The sequence below is a fragment of the Chiloscyllium plagiosum genome, unplaced genomic scaffold (assembly GCF_037043375.1).
Source record: "Chiloscyllium plagiosum isolate Xiang-an unplaced genomic scaffold, Cpla_swu_hap1 HiC_scaffold_25, whole genome shotgun sequence".
NCBI lineage: Eukaryota > Metazoa > Chordata > Chondrichthyes > Orectolobiformes > Hemiscylliidae > Chiloscyllium > Chiloscyllium plagiosum.
The window spans coordinates 13,445,207-13,466,619 of NW_028270163.1; the positions used below are offsets into that span (position 1 = coordinate 13,445,207).

General features: G+C 41.6%; 1 protein-coding gene across 6 annotated transcripts in view; it reads left to right on the forward strand.

The window, feature by feature from the left end:
• glp2r (glucagon-like peptide 2 receptor) overlaps positions 1-19,388 on the forward strand; it is a 74,574-nt gene extending 55,186 nt beyond the window's left edge. For 3 of the 6 annotated variants that reach the window (XM_088000453.1, XM_088000454.1, XM_088000457.1), the window contains 5 exons: positions 1,313-1,401; positions 6,137-6,275; positions 9,628-9,669; positions 17,576-17,874; positions 18,079-19,388. In XM_088000453.1, coding sequence (XP_087856579.1) covers positions 1,313-1,401; positions 6,137-6,275; positions 9,628-9,669; positions 17,576-17,874; positions 18,079-18,112 — 603 coding nt within the window. In that variant the 3' untranslated portion in view covers positions 18,113-19,388. Of the gene's footprint in view, positions 1-1,312; positions 1,402-6,136; positions 6,276-9,627; positions 9,670-17,575 lie in introns of all 6 variants that reach the window. The other 3 variants (XM_088000455.1, XM_043714242.2, XM_088000456.1) reach the window with 2 other exon arrangements.
• The last annotated feature ends 2,025 nt before the right edge of the window (positions 19,389-21,413 follow it).

The following is a 21,413-nucleotide window of genomic DNA, read 5'->3' on the forward strand; positions in this document are numbered from 1 at the left end:
ACTTCTTCTGCCCATTACCTTTGTTTCAGACCCCATTCTGTCTTCCTTGTACGTGCCACTAATCCCCTCATTCCACATCCAGGGACCCAGCTGCTCTTCCTGCTCCTGACCAACTGCCACCCATTCCCTGCACCAGATCTGATCTTCCAATACTGACCCTATCTCTATCCTGCACCTGGAATGTAACAGCACCCTGTCTCCTCCGCCAGATCCAGTCTCTCCCAGAACTTGACACCCACCCTCTGCCAGACCCCATTTCGCACACGCAACCTGACTTACATGAGATATTGCATTATATACCTGGCCCTTTTGCCACCTCGCATCCTGGCATCCTACCCCCCAGTACCCTATCTCTACCCTCTTGGCATGCTTGCCACCTACCACAGTACCACCTGGGAACCTAACCCTACCTCACTGAGTTATTGGAGGAAGTGGTAGAGGCTGTTAAAATTACAACATTTAAAAGGCATCTGGATGGGTATATGAATAGGAAGGGTTTTATAGGGATATGGGCCCATTGCTGGTAAATGGGACTGGATTAATTTAGGAAATCTGGTCTTTATGGCCAAGTTGCACCAAAGGGCCTGTTTCCATGCCATACATCTCAATGATTCTATTACTTTTCTTGACTTTTTATCCACCCAGCTATTTGGTACCCTACATCCTATCCTCCTGGCACCCTACCCCTCACCTTACTGTTCGATAGCAGCTGTCAAAATGGCTATGTGTGATTCTGGACCTCTGAATTTCAAAATACAGCAACTGACTGTTTTGAAAAGTTGGTGAGTTAAATGAGTATGTTGAACTGTGTCCAACTTGGCTTGACAGTGAGCACTGTGATCTCTTCATCAGTACTCTGAGATTTATGATATAAGGCAGGCTGCATTCTAGGTATGTCCATGCTTTTGGATTAGATTTATAGATTAGATTACCTACAGTATGGAAACAGGTCCTTCGGCCCACCAACCCTCCGAAGAGAAACCCACCCAGACCTATTTCCCTCTGACTAAAGCACCTAACACTATGGGCAATTTAGAATGGCAGATTCACCTAACCTGCACATCTTTGGACTGTGGGAGGAAACCGGAGCACCCAGAGGAAACTCACGCAGACACGGGAAGAATGTGCAAACTCCACACAGACAGTCGCCCAAGGCTGGAATCGAACCTGGGACCGTGAGGCAGCAGTGCCAACCACTAAGCCACCGTGCCACCCACAAAGTAGACATAAACTACTCAAAGAGGAAAATATTTTCACAATATCATAACCAAAATTAATTGTATTTCAATGTGCGTTTTCTTCTTTCCTGCAGATGAATTTCTATGTCTTCATAAAAATTTTGAAAATGTTGCTTTCAAAACTTAAAGCCCAACAAATGCGATTCAGTGATTACAAATACAGGTCTGTATCTTCATGCTAACACAAGTGGGCTACTGTCTTTATGATACGTTGGTGGGTAGGAAATGGGTCTTGTGAAGCAGTGGTGATATCTTGATCTCTGTGGTAGATGACTTATGTTCAAATCCCATCTCAGGACCTGATGAGCACATGGATATCCAAAACATATTTGTTAGCAGCCTAGACATCCTTCCAATATACTTCTGGCAGGTGGCAAAGTGGGCAAGGCTTCTGCTTGTCTTGATGTGGACTGGCACAAACTACAGCCCATGACAACAGGCTTTCAACCTGTTCCAGGAAAATCTAGCTTTTCAAACAGGAAAACAGCACATTCTTTGCCTGCATCATGTGCCACTAGGTATGAGCAAAGAAGAAGAAGGTACTTGCTTATGGACTATGAACCATAGTCCATAAGCAAGAATGATTGTCTCTCTATTACAGTCAGTGGGGCATATAACCTAAGATTCCCCATAGGCCCAACTGAACTAACTGCCCCACATGTTTATAATAAAAACTAAGATGTACCGACCTCAGAGGTACCAGAAAAGAAACTTGGAGATTCTTGACTGTCTAAGGTACTAACTTTCACTGGATGTAATCACTCAGGAAGCCTGAGTGGAAAGGAATATAGTTTGTGGTTGAACATCAAAATAGAGCCACTGCTCTTGGCACACAAAGGATAGTCACTGCCCAAGGCAGACAGTTCTGGAGACCCATCCTGAGTCTGCCATATAAAGGGCTCAAGTAATGACTTCCAAAAAGGCAGGCAATTGCGTGTTACCAAGGGAACTCATACTCCACAAGTTCCCTGGGGATATTAATTAATGATTCCCCATGGACTTTGCAGTGGTAATTATACAGGTTTATGGTAATCCATACTGTAGTTACTCATCAATATCATGGCAGCAAGGCCAGCTTTCATTTCTCTACATTGATACAGAGACTGTGAGGAGCACATTCACTTCAGGTCTTGCCTCCGATCAGTTCCTTTTTTAATGTGACCAAGTGTCTTATACAGTCCTCAATCAAGTATTAACCCTTTAAGACTCAAATGCGTAAGTGTCAGGATTAGAGCTGATCAACTAAGGTACTTTGTTTCATCATGACCATGTTCTTGCTACACTTCCTCCCAGGTTACCAATTGTGTAGATGATGTGATTACAGTTGATGTAGTCTCTATAGATTTCAGCAAAGTCTTTAACAAGGTCTGTAACAGGAGGCTGATAAAGAAGGTACAAAGGCCCATGGGATTCTGGGTAACTTGGCAAGTTGAATCCTAAATTGGCTAATTAACAGGAAATAGAGGATAGTGCTAGAAGGCTGTTAGAGTGACTGGAGACCAGTGTCCAAAAGCACACTGAAGAGATCAGTACTAAGTCCTGCATTGGTCATAACATATATAAACAATATAGGAGGGAATGTGGGAGGGATGTAAGTAACTTTGGTGGTGACATGAAGATTGGCTGGCTGGTTGATAGTGAGAAGAAGATCTTAGGTTTTTGGAAATTGTAGATGATTGGCCAGATGGGCAGATGAGTGGCAGGTGGAATTTAAACCCAATAAATGTAAAATCATGCACTTTGGAAGAAGTAATAAGGCAAGGGAGTTCTCATTGGGGGCAGACTGCTCGGAAGCCCTGAGAAACTGTGAGAACCTGGAGTGCTTGTGCACACATTCCTGAAGAAGATAGGATGGATGTAGTTAAGAGGGGATCTGGGATGCTTGCGCTTATCAGTCAAGGTATAGATTATAAGAGCAGGCAGGTTACATTGAAACTGTGCAGGACTTTGATTAGTTCACGTCTAGAGTACTGTGTGCAGTTCTAACCACCTACGATATAGGAAATACGTGATTGCATTGGGTGGGGGTGGGGCAGCAGAGAGTCACCAAGATGGTGGCTGGGTTGGAGTGTTTCAGTGAAGAAGAGAGGCTGGATAAACTCTGGTTGTTTTCTATAGAGCAGAGAAGGTTAAAGGGAGACCTTAGAGGTGTGGAGGATTTGAGGGGCATGGACAGGGTGGATAGGAAGTAGCAGTTTCCCTTATTTCATGTGTCAATAACAAGGGGACCCACTATAAAGTGAAAGGCAGAAGGATTTGATGAAACTGTTTTTCACCCGGGGGTGATGGGAATCTGGAATGCACTGTTTGGGAGAGTAGTCAAGGCAGAAAACCTCACAACTTTAAAAAATACATGGGTGAATGCTTGAAGTGTCGTAACATTCAAGGCTACAGGCCAATTGCTGGAAAATGGGACCAGTGTAGATTTGATATGGCTTTGGTGGTACAGACTTTTTGGGCCAAAGGACTGTATGACTTTGTTACTTGTTTGAAAGGGTGAAAAGCTCAAGCAGAAGGTTGTAGCATAACTGATGGAACAGAGTCAGAATGCGAGAGGATCAAGTACTATCACCACCTTCACTGGCCACAGACTAAGCAATGAACATTGCCATAATGACCAGAACTCACTGCTTCGTGATATACGGAAGATGCTCTCAGTTGTTAGATCCTATTGTCTCTGAGCACTTACTACCTTGGAGAAAGTGAGGATTGCAGATGTTGGAGAAAGTGAGTCGAAGATTTTGCTACTGGAAATGCACAGCCGGTCAGGCAGCATCTGAGGAGCAGGAGAGTTAACGTTTTCAGCATAGGCTTGTATTCCTGATAAAGGGCTTAAGCTCTTAATGCAGATTCTGATTAGACTCCCTAAAGTGTAGAAACAGGCCCTTCGGCCCAACAAGTCCACACCGACCCTCTAAAGAGTCACCCACTCATACCCATTTCCCTCTGAATGATGCACCTAACACTATGGGCAATTTAGAAGGCCAATTCACCTGACCTACACATCTTTGGACTGTGGGAGGAAACCGGAGCACACGGAGGAAACACACACAGCCACTGGGAGAATGTGCAAACTCCACACAGCCTGTCACACGAGGCTGGAATCAAACCTGGGACCTGGTGCTCTGAGGCAGCAGTGCTAACCACTGAGCCACTGTGCCGCCCTACTTCTCCTCGGATGCTGACCGACTGGCTCTGCTTTTCCAGCACCACACGCATGTACTACCTTGTCCTGCAAGAGATAGGGGAGTGTATCAATGAAAGTTGTGCAGTTATGTTTTGGTGATGCCCGAGCCCCAGTGTGTTTAAACCATGAGGTATGCATGTGAGTCTTATCGCAGTGCTGTGTATATGTGTAAGAGCATCGTGTAGCATATGGGTGTTATGTATGAGTCCTGATGATAGGTTATAAATGACTAATGGAGTCATGGTAAAATAAGTAGTGTTTGAAGCTAATGGCACAGTTGATTAGATGTGGCATTGACTGACGTTGAACCTTGTGTAGGGTAATTGGCCCTCTGTCAGCCTTGCATCCAGCTCCTTGAAGTTTGAGTCCTGGTATTGACCACCAGGGCTATCTTTCCCTCCATTGATTCCTGAGTGTATGTCTGGTGGGTCTCCTGATCCCTATAGATATGGAACACCCCTTTCCATCTCCTTCTCCAGTATGTCAAAGAAGCTTGGAGCATTACCCCCCACCCCCAACCCAATTACCATTCTCCCCTAGGTCATATTCAATGGCCATCTGCTCCAATCACAATGAACCTCCTTTTGAGAGGTCTAGATAAGTTTTAAGTGCTCCGGACTAGCTTTAATCATGTTTGCCGCAGACAATAGTGTTCTCCTTCCCCAGCTTCCAGCCAATCACAGTGTGGCCAGCACCAGCTGGACTATTCAGATTCTTTAAAATAGCAGAGAGCATAAAGTTCATGCATTGCCTGCATTGCTGCGGAAACATGCCAGTTAATGATTCATGATTCTTCAGCCTGGTTTTACAGGCTCTTGAATTTCACCCTGCACTGTCTCTCTGCATCATTGATGAATGTTCTGCTCCATCTCTATAAATATGATTTAATCCTTCTTAGTAATGTTCTTCCTTCATGGAAATCGTGTAGAGACAAATTGTTTGGGGATCTTTACTGACGCCAAAGACGGGATTACATTAGTATTAAAGGCTCCACAAGGCAGTGTTTGTGCATTTCCTCCATTTTAACCTTGTATGGTCTGACAGTCAGCTTCACTCAGTTACTCCCAAAGGATACTGAGTTCAAGCACCACTCCAGGACTCGGGAAGAGCAGATTCAGTCAGTGTTCCTGCTTCATTGCATTTTAGTGACACAAGTGGGAAAACCTATGTGCAGATTTTACAGTAATTGTCCTTGCCAATCAAATTCATGCATGAGGTATATTGCCATTCATGTGAGAGGTTACAGAATTGTGAAACCATGCCCTCGGAAGGAGACACTCTCTTGAGGACTGAAGGGGAAGTAAAGAAATATCCTTAAGGATTTGGTATTTATTATCAATGTATAAACTGCTCGAGGAATGCATAATTTATCACTAAAACAAGTGTCAGAGCTTTTGGAAAATATGCTTCCAATTATTTTATGGTGATAACTGAGCCATTAATTTTAGAAGAAATGATTTTGGACTGGGCTGAGATTAAGGATGTCTCTGTCTCCTGCTGATTGATTGGCATTGCTATCCTGGGATAGGCAGATTACCAACTGTGCAACTTAAGTTGGACAGTAGCTAAAGTGATGTATTTCTCAAACATTAGTGTGCCAGCTGTCAGACAGAGAAATTTAAAATGTTCTATTCCAGTAGAATTGAGGCCTTCTAACTTAAAGAATTTCCCCAAAAACCAAAAGCATTTTTTTGTCACTCCAATGTTTTAGGTTGGCCAGATCGACCCTGGTTCTGATACCTCTGCTTGGGATCCATGAGTTTGTATTCATCTTCCTGATAGACGAGCACATTCCGGGTTTCCTGAAACAAATCCGGCTCTTTATTCAGCTCGTGTTCAGCTCCTTCCAGGTACAAGCAAGATTTCTTCAATAATATTCTGGGCGTTTATGTGAGTAAGATGCGTATTAATTCTTTGGCCAGAATGTTAAGAATGGTGATGAGCTATTTGATTTATTAAAGCTCATATTTCAAACACAGTTTCCAGGCTAATCTATATCAAGTCACTGTGACTTATTTACTTTATTGAGTCTTGGCACATGGGCCTGGCATGTATTCCCTAACCCAGTTGATATTGAGGTTCTGGCAGTGGGATTTCCAATTAAACTGTTGTGGTCTTTGTGGTGCTAGTGGTCGAATGGTCTAAGTAGGATTTTGACTTGAGTGACAAGGAAGAAATGGTGAAATATGATAAAGTGGGGATGGCCTCTGACTTAGAGGGAAACTTTCACATGTTGATGTTTCCAAACACTCATTACTCAGTCCTTCTAGGTAGCACAGATTCAAGAGCTTGAAGCTGAGGAGGCAAGCTGCTGCCATGCATCATATCAAGAGTTAGCACTGTACTCCTTGTACAATGGAAGAGGTTAACATATAGGCTTTATTCTCAAATGAGAGGCTAAATGTTGAGGTACAGTAGTTCTGGGTGGCAGGGTAGCTCAGTGGGTAGCATTGCTGCCTCTCAGCACCATGGACCCAGGTTCGATTCCCAGCTCAGGTGACTGTCTATGTGCACATTCTCCCTGTGTCTATGTGGATTTCCTTCGGGTGCTCTGGTTTCCTCCCATAGTCCAAAGATATGCAGGTCAGGTGAATTGGCTGCGCTAAATTGCCCATAGTGTTCAGGGAGATGTAGGTTAGGTTCATTAGTCATGGTTAAATATAGGGTAGGGGGAATGGGTCTGGGTGGGTTACTCTTTAGAGGGTCAGTGTGGACGGGTTGGGCTGAAGGGCCTGTTTCCACACTAGGGATTCTATGATTCTGTGGTATAACATAGTGGTCTTACATGCAAAACCAAAAATAGTAAATCACAATATTGACCACAAAAGGATTTAATAATTCATTGTGTGCAACTGAAACATAAGTACAATTGTTATTAGAAATTTGTTAAAACCCAACTGATTCACTCATGTCCATGTCCTGTTACCCTCTTACAATTTGACCAATGTGCAACTTTAGTTTTATATTGAGGTTGCCTCTTGATGCTTTCTAACGTAGTCTGACCAGTTATTTAGTTGTAAAAGCATTCACCACTTTTATGATGTTGCAGCTGGGGAGCCATTCTTGCTCACAATGTCCGCATCCTGCAAATAAATATTTCAGAAAAGCTTTGATCACCTCTGAGCACCTACATGGAAAAATGTGTTTTAAAAAGAAACTGCAGATGCTATGCAACTCCAACATGCTGGTAGAATATTCTCTGTTGGATGACATTTAACAGCATGATCCATTTACGGAAGAAATAGATCAACACCGCAATATTTATTTGGTTGACCATATTCTTTCTGTATGTCATTGCTGTGGTACAGTACCAAGTGGTGATGGGACAACATGTGGTTTGATATTAAGTAGACAATGTACAGCAAGTGATAATTCACTAAATATTAGATCAAAAACTGTGTTTGTCATTTCTTTTTAATTCTGGCACAAAGCACACCTCTGGTACTTGACTATATTCTTGTGTATAAAAATAAACTGAACCAAAAGGGAGGGACCATCTTGGTATTATTTCAGTCACAGATTGTCTGTGGGCTGAGGAAATCCCACAGGGGGAATGGTGAAAAATCAAAATGAATCATACTGAAAAATAATCATTGCAATCAACTGTTACTATATCAGGCCAACAGCAGCATTCTGTTACATTTCATATGCGTAAATTGAGTTCTTCACCTCAGCCACGTAATGATAGCATATGAGAACACCTTAAAAAAAAACACATAATGATAGTGAAAACTATTGCTCTGACAGCAGTGATGGTCATCCCTTCATATAAACATTTTGAATCTGTCTATCTCACGTAGGAAATCACAGATCAACAACATTTTTGTTTTAAAAGAAAGTCAATAGTATCTCATTTTTCTAACCTAGAGCCATCTTGTTATTGACATCTGTCTCTCTGCAAAGATCTCTCATCTAAACCTCAAGTGATTTTTCAACCTGTTTAGCTGAAAATTAAGGATCAGTCAACACTGTCTTTCTTTGGTAGTTAAAGGTAAAACTAGGGGTTAAAGAAATACCTGGCCATACCGCACTGGACCTTCCATTTATCTAGGACCTTTCATATCCACGAGATGCCAAAAAGAGTTCCACAACTGGTTGGGTATCAGTTGAAACAGTGACCTTGCAACCAGCAGAAGATCCCACCAGTAGCAATTGATAAATAATCAGATAATGTATATTAGTGGAGTTGGTTGAGGATAATTGTTGGACATTGGGCAAACTTTGCTGTTTTTCTTTGAATGGTGCTTTGGCATCTTACATTTATTGGATCAGACACATTGGGTTTCACAGCCCTTCCAATTTGCAGCACTTAGGATCCAAAACTAACATCCAATTTTATATTAAATTGCCTGTATTTAGTGCATTGTCCAACTTATGAAGTCCTTTAGGACTTGAGTGAAGAATCAGTTGTACCTTCATTTTTATTCAAGCCTTATCTAGCAGTTCCACAACAGACTGAAACTGCCTGTACTTGCATTCCCTTAATAAACAGCTTACATTTAATCACTGACTTAAAATTGTCATCATTGTGGACAAATTTGACTCCTAAATTTTGTGCCAACGCTTCATCATTGAGCTTTTCGAATTGACTAAGGAAAACTGCTGAATGATACAGATCACATGTTGAACCCGCTCTTAATAACCCTTTCAAACTAAACAGAAGACTATGTCTGTCAATGATACATGATGCCACTGTAAAGACTTTATGTGCAGATTGTAGGAGTTTCAATGTTATAGTGACTGCAATATCAATGTAGGGTAAAACAAAAGGTTTGGAAACTTCCCTAATCATGGTTGATTTTTTACAAAAAAAGAGTACGATGGAATGAGATTCCAGTGCAAGCCTGTTACAACAAAATAACCCTTGGTGAACCAATTTTTGAAAAGTTGAATTTGGTTTGTGGCATGCATAGACATGGTTACATTTATTGCCCAGCTCTAATTGCCCCTAGAATACAAGTTCTCTCAAGCCTTAAGGGACTTTATAAGTTGGTTAGTGCTCTGAATGGTGAACTGTAAAGGAGCAAATATTTATTTTTAATATAACAAATTTGAGGAAAACTATTTTTCTTTATTTACAATACTATATCTGCACCTAATTGACTAATCAATGCCAAATCCACTGCAGCTTTAGTACACTGTTAAGTGGAAAGTATCTGGCAACAATTCAATGGACAACAATAGTCTTTTCTTCCCCTGCAGGGTTTTCTGGTGGCCTTGCTATACTGCTTTGCCAATGGCGAGGTAAGGAATTGATTGAATATAGTCTCATTGTACACATGTCTCCATAATAACGGTGTGTTAATTGTGATAATAAATTTTGTGTCCACAGTGAATCAGGGATACTTCAGGTTGGATACTTTGGAACAATTTTTCAACTGACCGTAAATAGATCAGTTGGTTTATTTTGAAGAAAATTGCAAATGGCACAAATACCTTATTGCTTTATCTGATTTATCAGTGGTTTTATTTACTGATTTTAATATAAGACCACCAAACATTTTTATACTGTCTGCAATTTGTATACGTGCTTTTTCTGTCTAAGACCAAAATAAAGCCGGACCATTTTTTGTGCGTGCATGTATGAATGTGCACACTTTCCCCACCTCTGTGTTTGGCTTTGTGTCTATCTGCATGTCCTATGCAAGTGCTCCCTCTGCTGGACTGAGCTTTTTATGTATAACATGCACCATGTACTATGCAACCTTTTCAGTAGAAAACATACACCAACTGGTATTCACTACACTCTCCGATTCCCACACAGTTTCTGTGAGATTGCAGTCGGCTTGTCCTCCGATACTCCGCCTTGCAAAGTTCTTCACGATTTCACTTGCTCACTGCACTGGTTTTCATACTGAAGTTGAAAATAAAGTACTGTGGGTGCTGGAAACCTGAAATAGAAACTGGAAGTTCTGGAGAAGCTCAGCAGATCTGTCAGCATCTGTGGAAGGAGAAACATTAACGTTTTGAGTCCAGTGTAGTTCTTCCTCAGAACTTCAGATGTTCTGAAGAAGTGTTATAGAGATGTACAGCATGGGAACAGACCCTTGCCTCTTTCTCTATCACCACAGACGCCACTAAACGTCTTGAGTTTTTACAATGTTTTCAGTTTGTATTTTTGAACTGAAGAGTCCACTCAACCAAGATCAATTTTATACAGCCTTAGACCCTTGACTTTTATTCTGGAATCTGACCTTCGATCTCCTCTCTATTCCCCAGTTAACATCAGAATGTATTTTTCCTAAGAATCTTTTATCTATTAGATTTTCTTCAATGATGATGGTTGGCCTATTCAAACATGTTTTTTGTTGCAGTATTCTGGATCTCCATATTAGCGTGTCTCTCCTTTAGTGAGTGCTGAATCTGTGAACATAGCTTATCCTGGCTTAGTGCCTTCCATGGATATGCAGAATCTTTACATTAGCTTGTTGCTTAACCTGCACACCTCTCTTCACATTCAGTGATAGTGACATTGGTAAAATCAGATTGTTCATTTCCTCAGCCATACTATTTCAAGGTTGCTTCTCAGCTTCTCAGCCTGATCTTTGTCCCTGTCAGTGAAAATTCTCTTTGAATTTCCTCATCTTCCCAGTGTATGACATGAAATTATGTCTTCTTAGCATCTGACATCAGAATTCAATCCGCAATCATTGTTTATTCACCAATCTATGTTGCACTTTGAGTGCATCAGTTAAGGGTTTATCAATTACCTCAATTGAGATATACTGCTCATTTGATATCAGATTGTGTGTTTCTAATTGTCTTGAGAGATAATGGTGCAGGTCTAGGAATTCTAAGAACCAGGTACTGTTTTGGGGACCCAGGTTTGAATCTCAGCACAGCAGACAGCAGAGTTTGAATTGTTTGAATCATAGAAATTTACAGTAGAGAAGGAGGACATTTGACCCATTGTGCCTGTACCAGCTTCTGAAAGAGTTACCCAGCTAGTCCCACTCTCCAGCCCTATCTCTGTAGCCTTCTACCTTTATTCCTTTCATATATATATAAAAATTGAATAAAAAATTGGAACAAAAAGTTAAATAATTGCCATGAGACCATTGTAGATTGTTGCAAAAGCCTATCCAGTTCACAAACACCCTTTTGGTTGACTCATAACTGCCCTCTGAACTGGCCTGTTAAGCCATTCCTGTGAATCAAAACTGCCAGGAGGCATCTCATCATTGGCCTTTCAAAGGAAACTAAAGATAGGTAATAAATTCTGAACCAGCTATTGATGCCTACATTCCATGAATCAATTTAAAGAAATGTTTTCCGTCTAAATTCTAATCATTGTTGATAGCAAAACAAAGAAATTCTGCCAATCCAGTATAGTCATCCTGCTGACAATAGAACAAATTTCTAAATCAAGAAAATTAAATACAATGATTTCTGTCCTCTGCTTGTCTATGAAATTTTCTAATGGTTGTCCTTTCAAAGTTGGCTGTTCAGTCACCAAATTTTTGTTAGCCATTATTGACTGTGATTCCATGACTTTAATTAAATTGACTTCAACTATTGGAGAAAGATTCAAGTCAAAACATGTTCATACACAAGAATATGAATTTTTGATTGTGAAGTGTTAATATCAAATTTTGTTAATATGGTGCCAAATCATTGTGGACTTGTTGGGCCAAAGGGCTTGTTTCGACACTAGGGATTCTATGATGATGATTCAAATAGCTAGGAGGTAAAGGTAACAAGGCAAATGTGCTGCCAACCCAATTAATTGTGTTTAAATGTATATGAACCAGAGTCAGCCAGGTATTATCTGGGTTTTATAGTAGTGGTTGGTTGACATAAAACTGTAACTGTTAGCCAGTGACCATGTACAATGACACCCAGATCATACTGTGCCACATAATTCTCCCTCCATTTAAATGATATTCTGATTTCTTATTCTTCTTATCAAAACAGATAACCTCATATGTTTCCAGATTATTTTCCATCTGCAAAATTTTTGTCCAAGCACATAACCTATTTATATCCCTTTGCAGAATCTTTCTGTCATCCTCAAAACTTTCTTTCCTATCTTTGTATTGTCAGCAAATTTGGTTGCAGTATGCCTGGTCTCTTCATCCAAGTCATGAACATGGATTGTAAATAGTTGAGGACCCACCTATAGAATAGTTGATCCTTGTAGAACTACGCTAGTTATAGCTTGTCAACCTGAAAAAAAAAATTATCCAGACTCTCTGGTCCCAGTTTTTTTTAAGTATCAGGAGAATTCTGGTACCACAAATCTGACTATTAAAAATTGATCAGTCAAACTTCCCATTTTCAGCGTGGTAGTTGGGTCTGAATTGGAAGTTGGAAGAATATGCTTGAATTGAAGGCAGGATGCATTAAAAGCTTGCCTGAGGATTTGGCACTGTGTTCAACATTTAAAAATAAAAACATAAAATATCCATAAACCCACTTCCATGCTGTTGTATGTTCTGTACCCACATTACCCTCCACATCAATCTATGCATCCTCAATACCACCTAAGTAGAGGCATCAAGTCCATGTCATTGCCCAACGCATCTGCAAGCTGTAATCCTTGCCATCCTCATTCCACATTAAGCATGATGCAGTATAATGAGGCGGCTTTCGTGAGCTACTGGTGTAGGAATTGAACCCACTCTTGGTACCTCCTGTACCTTTCTCTAGTTATCCAGGCAAATCACGCCCAGTTCCACCTCACTGACATCTGTCCCAACACCCCTACTGTTGTTAAATTATTAGACTGTTATTGGACATCCAGCACAGAATGAGCAGAAATTTCCTCCATTTGAATATTGATATGAAGTTGAAGGTATGTACTGTACCTTTGAGAGAGAGTGAATGCTGTTTTGCACTGAGAGCTGACAAACACTTGTCATATGACTAGCTAGCAGTCTGAGTGTACTGGAAAATAGAAAATATATAACTTTTGGCTATGAAATAGATACCTGAGTTGGTTGCTATTTTGCCAATAATTTGAATTTAACCACCCAATTTAAATTATGCCCCAGGATACTAAAATCAACTAGGAGAAAGTGAGGACTGCAGATTCTGGAGATCAGAGCTGAAAAATGTGTTGCTGGAAAAGCGCAGCAGGTCAGGCAACCTCCAAGGAGCAGGAGAATCGACATTTCGGCATTTCTGAAGAAGGGCTTATGCCCGAAACGTCAATTCTCCTGCTCCTTGGATGCTGCCTAACCTGCTGCGCTTTTCCAGCAACACATTTTTCAGCCAGGATACTAAAATCCAATCGAGTTTGGATTTATTGTTTTTGCCAACATCGAACTAATGAGACGATTCAATGTTCAGGGTAAAAAGAAGCTGGCATTTTGAAAGTTAGCGAGAGTAATTTCCATTGAGAAAGACTGCTATTCAAAAACACTCTATCGAAGCTACCTTTTTCATAAAAAATAAGAAAGAAGATGACCCACAGAGATCTTCAGCTGAAAGAAGAAATATACTGGAGATGACAGCCGCTGTGTGGCTTTGCAATTAAGTTGATGTAATTTTGATGTGTTTTTTTTATTTGAACAGTATGTTGTTATAGAGTTGGAGGCAGATAATAAACAGTTAAGAGAAAGGGGGGCTTAGAGTTGTAAATAGTTGTTGTAACAAAGCTTGAAGCCATTTTCTTCAGCTTCTGTTCCATTCTTGAAGTCCATCCTTCTCCCTGTTGACTATCCAAAGGTCAACAGGGTTATTTGTACTTTGGTGTCATATTTGATTCAGATTGCACTTCTCTCCATCACTAAAATCACCTGATTTAATTTGGTTTGATTTATTATTGTCATGTGTAGTGTCAAATATTGTCTTACAATACAAATGCATCAGGGTAATAGAATAGAGTGCAGGATACAATGTTACAACTGCTAAGTAAGTGCAGAGAGATCAACATCAGAGGTATATTCAAAAGTCGATAAACATGGGGAGAAAGCTGTTCTTGAATCTTTTTGTATGTGTATACAAATTTCTTTACCTTCTGCCTGTTGGAAGTGGATGCAAGAGAATATAACCAGGGTGGGAGGGGTCTTTGATTATGTTGATTGCTTTCCTGAGGCAGTAGGAAGTATAGATGAGGTTAATGGATGAGATATTGGTTTCTGATGGACTGGGCTGTGTTCACAACTCTCTGTAGTTTCTTTCTGTCTTGGGAAGTGTTGCCATAACCACACTATGATGCATCCAGAAAGGGTACTTTCAATGGTGCATCTATAAACATTTGTATGATCCTTTATGTACATGCTGAATTTCCTTAGCTTCCTAAGGAAATAGAGGCTTCCAAATCCATGGCATTGTCCAACTCCTCTGCAGCTGTAATCCTTGCTCCCTGCCTTTGTTACCTCAGGAATTGACAGTTCACTCCTGGCTGGCTTCTCCTATTCTTCCCTTTGTAAACTTGAGGTGATCACAAAATGACAGAACAACCTCGAATATCTGAACAGATGGGGAGTATTTTGTTCAGATAGCTGAGTGTTGGGATCACTGTTCAGATAACACTCTTACAGGACCTTGAGATGTTGTTCAGATAATCCGAAATTCGGATACTTGATTTTCGGATAACGAAGGTTGCCCTGTATACTGCCTGAGTCTTGAGTCACACAGATTAACATCTCACCTCTGTGCTCTTTAACCTCAGTGGCTTCCAGTTAATCAATACATTCAACTTAAAATTCTCACCCTTATCTTCAAATCCACTTACGGTCTTGCCCCTCCTTATCTCCTTTAGCAATCGTCCTAGGTATCTGAACTCTTGGCACTCTGACCTCTGGAGAATTGCTGATTTTAATCATTCTATCAGTGGTGGCTGCACCTTCAGTTGCCAGAGACCCTAGACCTAGAATTCCTCTCTAACCCTCTTTCTCTCATTCCTTTTTTATGGTTCTCCTCATAATCTACCTCTTCAACCAAGCTTTTGGTCACCAACCCTAACAAGACTCCTTTTCATGTCTTACAGTCCAAACCTACACAGCAGCTTAGACATTTTACTGCAGGAAAGCATGTTTGGTGCAAGATCCTTAACAGAGAATCTGGAATTTATGTGGGCTACTTATTTCCTCAACTGATCCGATTGAATGGGTAATATAGACCACAAAGTCTGAATCCGGACGTGTCAGTGAGAATATCAAATTTCAAATCTAATGTTGATCTTGCCTTTATGCACTTCCTTTGCAGCCATAACTTTGTATTCCTTGCTCAGTTCAATCTCTCCATGGTCTTTCTGTTTGTATGTTATGATCTGTCTGTACTGCACACAAAACAGATCTTTTCATTGTACTTAGATACATGTGACAATAATAAATCAAATCAAATCAAATCCAATAATCAATGTCAAATCATACACAGAAAGCAAAATAAAGAGAGGGGAAGAAAGATAGGATTATGGGAAAGACATAAGATAAGCATTAAAAAGCTTTTTAAAATATCTCCACCAATAATTAACATCTGAAGGAACTTTATACTCATTAGGGTTCATTTTCAGCACCAGAGAGGCTTCTGTCCATTCTATTTAATAGATGCAGTTATCAGGCATTAACTGAGGACTTGCATGTCCTCTTATGAATAATGTTAAGCCATCGATATGTCCAGGCAGCAATGCTCTAGGGTGTCATTTGGTTTGACTGCTTACCCTTCTTCCATGGTTATTCCATGCCTAGGTATTGCTGCATTCATTCCTGATGAAGGGCTTATGCCCAAGATATTGACTGTCCTATTCCTCCGATGCTGCCTGACCTGCTGTGCTTTTCCAGCTGCAGACTTTTTGACTCTGACTCTCCAGCATCTGCAGTCCTCAATTTTCTCTCAGTTCCTGCATTCATTGTCCACCAGCACCCTGGAAGCCTTCCATTACCAATGGCCACTGGGAGAATTGGAGTGTGTCATCAACCTTAGAAATATCACGTCAATCTGATGAGCTCAACTCCTAATGTTTGAGGATATTTATATTTGGTTGCATTATATTAATTGTGGGAACACAATTCCTGTTTATTCTAGTCCTCCTGCTAATTGAATCAACAGAGGGATAATTGGGTTGTTGTTTTAGGAGGTGCATGCTTGTCTGTGTGCCTCTGTAAATAAGTGCTCAAAAATGTGTAAAGGTTGGTTCCAGTTCAACATCTGGCTTCCTGGAACATAAGAGTTAAAACATGCCGCAATGTTCTAAATTTACTTACACTGTAATGGATCAGCCAGAGCATTTCTGAGTATATTTGGTGCTTATCCATAGAGCACTATCTTCACATCATGACATTTTCATGCAGAAGTCTCTCAGCAAGGTCCCATAATAGTAGAGCTTCTGGAGAAGCAGGTCAGCTCAGACAGCAACTCCCTAATTTCTGCATTTTCCTGCAGATTTGCAGTCATAGCTAGTTGCTGTCTGATATTTTCTTGAACAGCAGAATGCTGATGTCCTCACAATTATGCTTATTGCAAAATACAGCCCATATTTATAAACTAGGGTGCCTATTTTTGTGAATGTGTGGAATTAAGGGACTGGTAAATGCAGGAGTAGCGTGCCATCAATGTCACAAAATTTCGTCAGTGACCTTAAAATATGTGTATCATAGAATTACTTTTAAATTTATTTGATGCCCTCTTTGCACATTGTTGGGGATGAAATGAATTACAAAGCGGGTGACTCGCTTGTAATGGTCTAATTTAGAGAAACAATGAATCGTGCCACGCAAACCTTGAGTTATTGATTGTGTATTTGTGAGGTCATGGGGAGAGACAAGTTGACCCAATGGTCACAAGTCACACTGATGAGATACAGAGAGTTGTGTGATTATATAGGTTACAGTCACTTAACAATTAGCAAACCGTTAATTGCAGGATAATGAGTAAGTAGGCACTTTGCCCAGTCAGTAGCCCCAGTCACGTGATGTCTGGACAGTGCTAGTTAGTGGCTGATAAGCAAGTGTTAGTATGACAATGGATTCTTGTAAAAGAAGAACATTCCAGTGCTGGGAAAGAGTTCACTAATCAGGTGTTAGTACAGCTACAAGGTCAACCACCTCCCTGAGCCTGGGAATGTACAAACTTAACAAGCTGACACTAACATGAGATTTAAAATGGATTCCAGGCTTTTAATATGTGACAAGATGGCTGCTTTGGTTGTAAAAAATCTCCCACACCCATCAAGCAAATTCTTATTTTTTTCATTTCCCTGCAGGTCCAAGCAGAGTTGAAAATGCGATGGAGATGCTGGCTGCTGGTAAATCACTTTGAATGTACCAGCTGTGTCTTTGGCAAACACTTCACGTATCTGGGGAAATGCCCCAAACCCAGGTCCAACAGTTATATCTACAATAGCAGCTCCTACTATAGTGATACCAGGACGTCCAGCATGCAACTGAACACAGCACCAATGACAGAACTGCAAGCACACAAAGCTATTCCAATGGAACAGTTCATCCAGACTCGTGTGTCTGAGAGCAGCGAAGGAGAAGCAGACATTGGAGAGAGCCAGATGTAAGGACAGATCTGGACAAACCATGTCCAACATTAAGTTTTGTAAACTGTGAAGTCTTTTAATGTAAGAAGTGAGTTACAGTCACAATCTGAACCTACTTTGTGACTGACCTCTTTTCATTGTAAATATTGAATTTTGCAAGTGACCAGGTTTATTTGGAAGGCATTTTAAAACCATGCTCTTTCAATGTTCTGTCTTTGTAGAACTGGGCCTTGGACAAGAGAAATCTATCATTGAATTTTGGCCCACACAGTCAGCTGATGTCAGAAGAGTTGCTACAATTATATGTGTGTGTGTGTGTGTGTCTGTGTGAGTGAGTGAATGAATGAGTGTGTATTTGTGTGTGTGTGGGGGTAATTTGATTTAATTTTGATTTGATTTATTATTGTCACATCTACCTAGGTGCAGTGCAAAGTGTTTTTTTTGTGTGCAATACAGGCAGATCATACCATACAAAGTGCATAAGAGTAATAGATCAGAGCAAGGAATACAATGTTACAGCTGCTGAGAAGGTGCACAAAGAATGAGGCCAGCATCCAATTTGAAATTTGAGAGGTCCATTCAGCAGTCTAATAGCAGCGGGGAAGGTACTGTTCTTGAAACTGTTGGTACGTGTGCTTAAGTTTTTGTATCTTCTGCCTGATGGAAGAGGTTGGAAGAGATTGTAACCAGGGTGGGAGGGGTCTTTGATTATACTGGGTAAAAACAATGACTGCAGATGCTGGAAACCAGATTCTGGATTAGTGGTGCTGGAATAGCACAGCAGTTCAGGCAGCATCCGAGGAGCAGCGAAATCGACATTTCGGGCAAAAGCACTGGCTACATTTTCAAGGCAGTGGGAAGTGTAGACAGAGTCAATGGATGGAAGCTTGGCTTGTGTGATGTGGGTCGTGTTCACAACTCTGCAATATTGTCTCTCTGAGCGAGTGAGTGGTGTCTGTGTGTAAGTCTGTATCTGTGCCAGTGTGTTAGTCTGTGTGTCTGTAGCTGTGACTGTGCCTGTGGTTGTGTGTGAGAGAGTCGGTGTGTAGGGTTGGTCACAATGACTTCTGCCTGACACTCATTTTTCAGGTTCAGATTGATTGGTCAGTGCTTTAAGGAGCAATGTCACAGAGGAAAAAAAGAAGAAAATCCCAACTCAAGCGTGGTCCGACCTTATCTGCTTACTTTGGGAACAAATATAAGTTTACTTTTGTAATATATACCCACATCTGAACATGTGCCTCCTTCTTTGCGTTAAGTCAAGTGACCTCCTTCCTGCTTCAATATGTAAACCGTTACAGTCTTATCTTTTAGTATCAAGCCCTATAAGGTTTCATAACGATACCCAGCTTGTACATACAGTGCACTAAGGTAAACATTCCCCTCACCCCCAGTTTTGGGGCATTATCTAAAATATAAACTAATAAGCCATTAAATTTATGTATTTAATGTTATTGTTGTGAGCTTCTTTTTTAAGAAAGAAATCTGTACTCATTTGAAATGTGCCCAGTCAATAAACTTTATCAAACTATACCCTGAAAGTCATTTGCAGAATCGCGAGCTCTCAGCTTTTGTTTGGTCTGAATCTTCTGGTCTGAAATCTGGAGTTTTCAACTTGAATCAGGCAAATTCAGGGAGCTTCTATTCAAACCTCCAAGGCAGAAGCCTCCATCATTAAAACAGTTGAGAGAAGGATTAGGAACAGCAGAGTAAATCACCACGGAGACCCCCCTCCCCATTTATGGTCATAGCTGTAATATTGCAGGCTTTAAGGTCCCACTGCCACTTTATCAGCTACTGAGAGAAGGTAATTAGGAAGGGGAGTAGTGTGCCATATCGGTGAGAGGCTGAGGGTACCAAAACTTTGGAGAGAAGAGTGGTGAGGAAGTGGGTGAGGAGGTAAAGTGGGTCAGGTGTTGCAGGAGGGTAATGTGTTAAGATATCCAAGAAGGGGTGGTTGGATTAACTGTTGATTTGGGAGTGGGGCAAGTGAGCTGTTGGTCAATCAGTTATCCATGGGGGGGGGTTCTCTACAGGCAGGACCTGTCATGTGTTTGTGGCATGGAATTCAGGAGTCGATGGGGAAGGGGGGGGAGGGTCTGATGGAGGAGGGGGAGGCAAGATGATTCAGTGAGAGTGATTGGGTTGTATGTTTTATAGATAGTCAGGAGTTACAGTCTGCTTTAACTCTTATACATTTCCCTAGGTGGAAGGTAACTAAGTTGAACCTTCCAAACTCTCTGACTTACCAGGTAATCATTACATCCCCACTTGTAATTTTCAGGGAACTTTGTTCTCCAGCTATCGATAAAAATGAAAATTTGGATTTCCTAAGATAGAGCGAAGATTATTATTGCTGAGTGTCCACATGACAGATGTCTTCACCATTGTATGGCAGAAGTGAATATTATAAATCCTCCCACCCTGCTTTTGACCCCGGTTTAAAAAAAAGAAAAATCCATCGCTGGGTTCAGAAAAACAAAAAGAGCTTTCATTTATGTGCAACCCTTTTGCATCCTTAGGGTATACTGAACTGCTTTAAGAACACAGGCACATTAGTATGCCACTCAGTCCCTTCTCAGCCTTTTGGCTCGGAATATGTGTAGTTCCTGAGGACCAGAGGAAGAGATTCTGCTCAAGTGCTGTCGGTTCGACGCAGTAGACGTGTGCTGGCGGGGAAGAAACCACGGGGATCGTGTTGCGAGTCGTCGGAGCTGCTGGGGACCATCGCTGGATCGTGATTGGACGTTGGAGGATCGTTTGGTTGTGCTGACCTGCTCTTGGTGGATCTTTATGCTGGCTTCGCCAATTCAGGTACCAGCCAACCTCCGAGCTATGGCCTCAGCAGCCGCTCGCAGCCCTGGCCAGGGCATTCGCAACACAGTCAGGGTGACTGTGAAGAAGGTGGAGGAGCACACACCGGTCGATCGGACAGTGTTTGTGAAGAAGATTTTGCTGGAGTGCTGCGGGTTTGAAGCAGCGGACGAGTACTGCCTAAGACCAGTAAGGTACCACAAAACAGCATGGGAATGCTGTCTGGAGGCACCTGGAAGGAAGGGCAGGCTGTAGCGGAGCAGACGGCAGACAGCGGGGAGGTGCAGCGGCCGATCCAAGCTCCTTCAGGACAGACGGAGGAAATGGAAGAGGAGGGATCAAAGGAGGCAGAGGATTGGATTACTGTGAAAAGCAGGAAGAGGAAACCTCCCAAAGCCACCCAGCGAAGGGGGAAGTGACACCTACACGGCAAGGATACAGGCAGCTCTTCCGACGGTGAGGACGGGCGCAAGGAGGGTCATCACCAGAGGAAGAGACAGAGCGCCGCGGGGATAAAGGAGGGGAGCACCGCCCAAGCAGGAAAAGACGATCCCTCTGAGGGGATGGGTAAAGGCCTCCCCCCACCCAGTGAGAACCAAGAGGTACCCACCGGCCCACAGCTCCAGGTAACTGGGAGCAGCGGTCCTGTGACAGCTCTGCTGTCAGATGGAGAACTGAACTATACGGACCCTGGGCCCGACCCGAAGACACCAGAGCAGGGAAATGGCTCCATTGTGGAGCC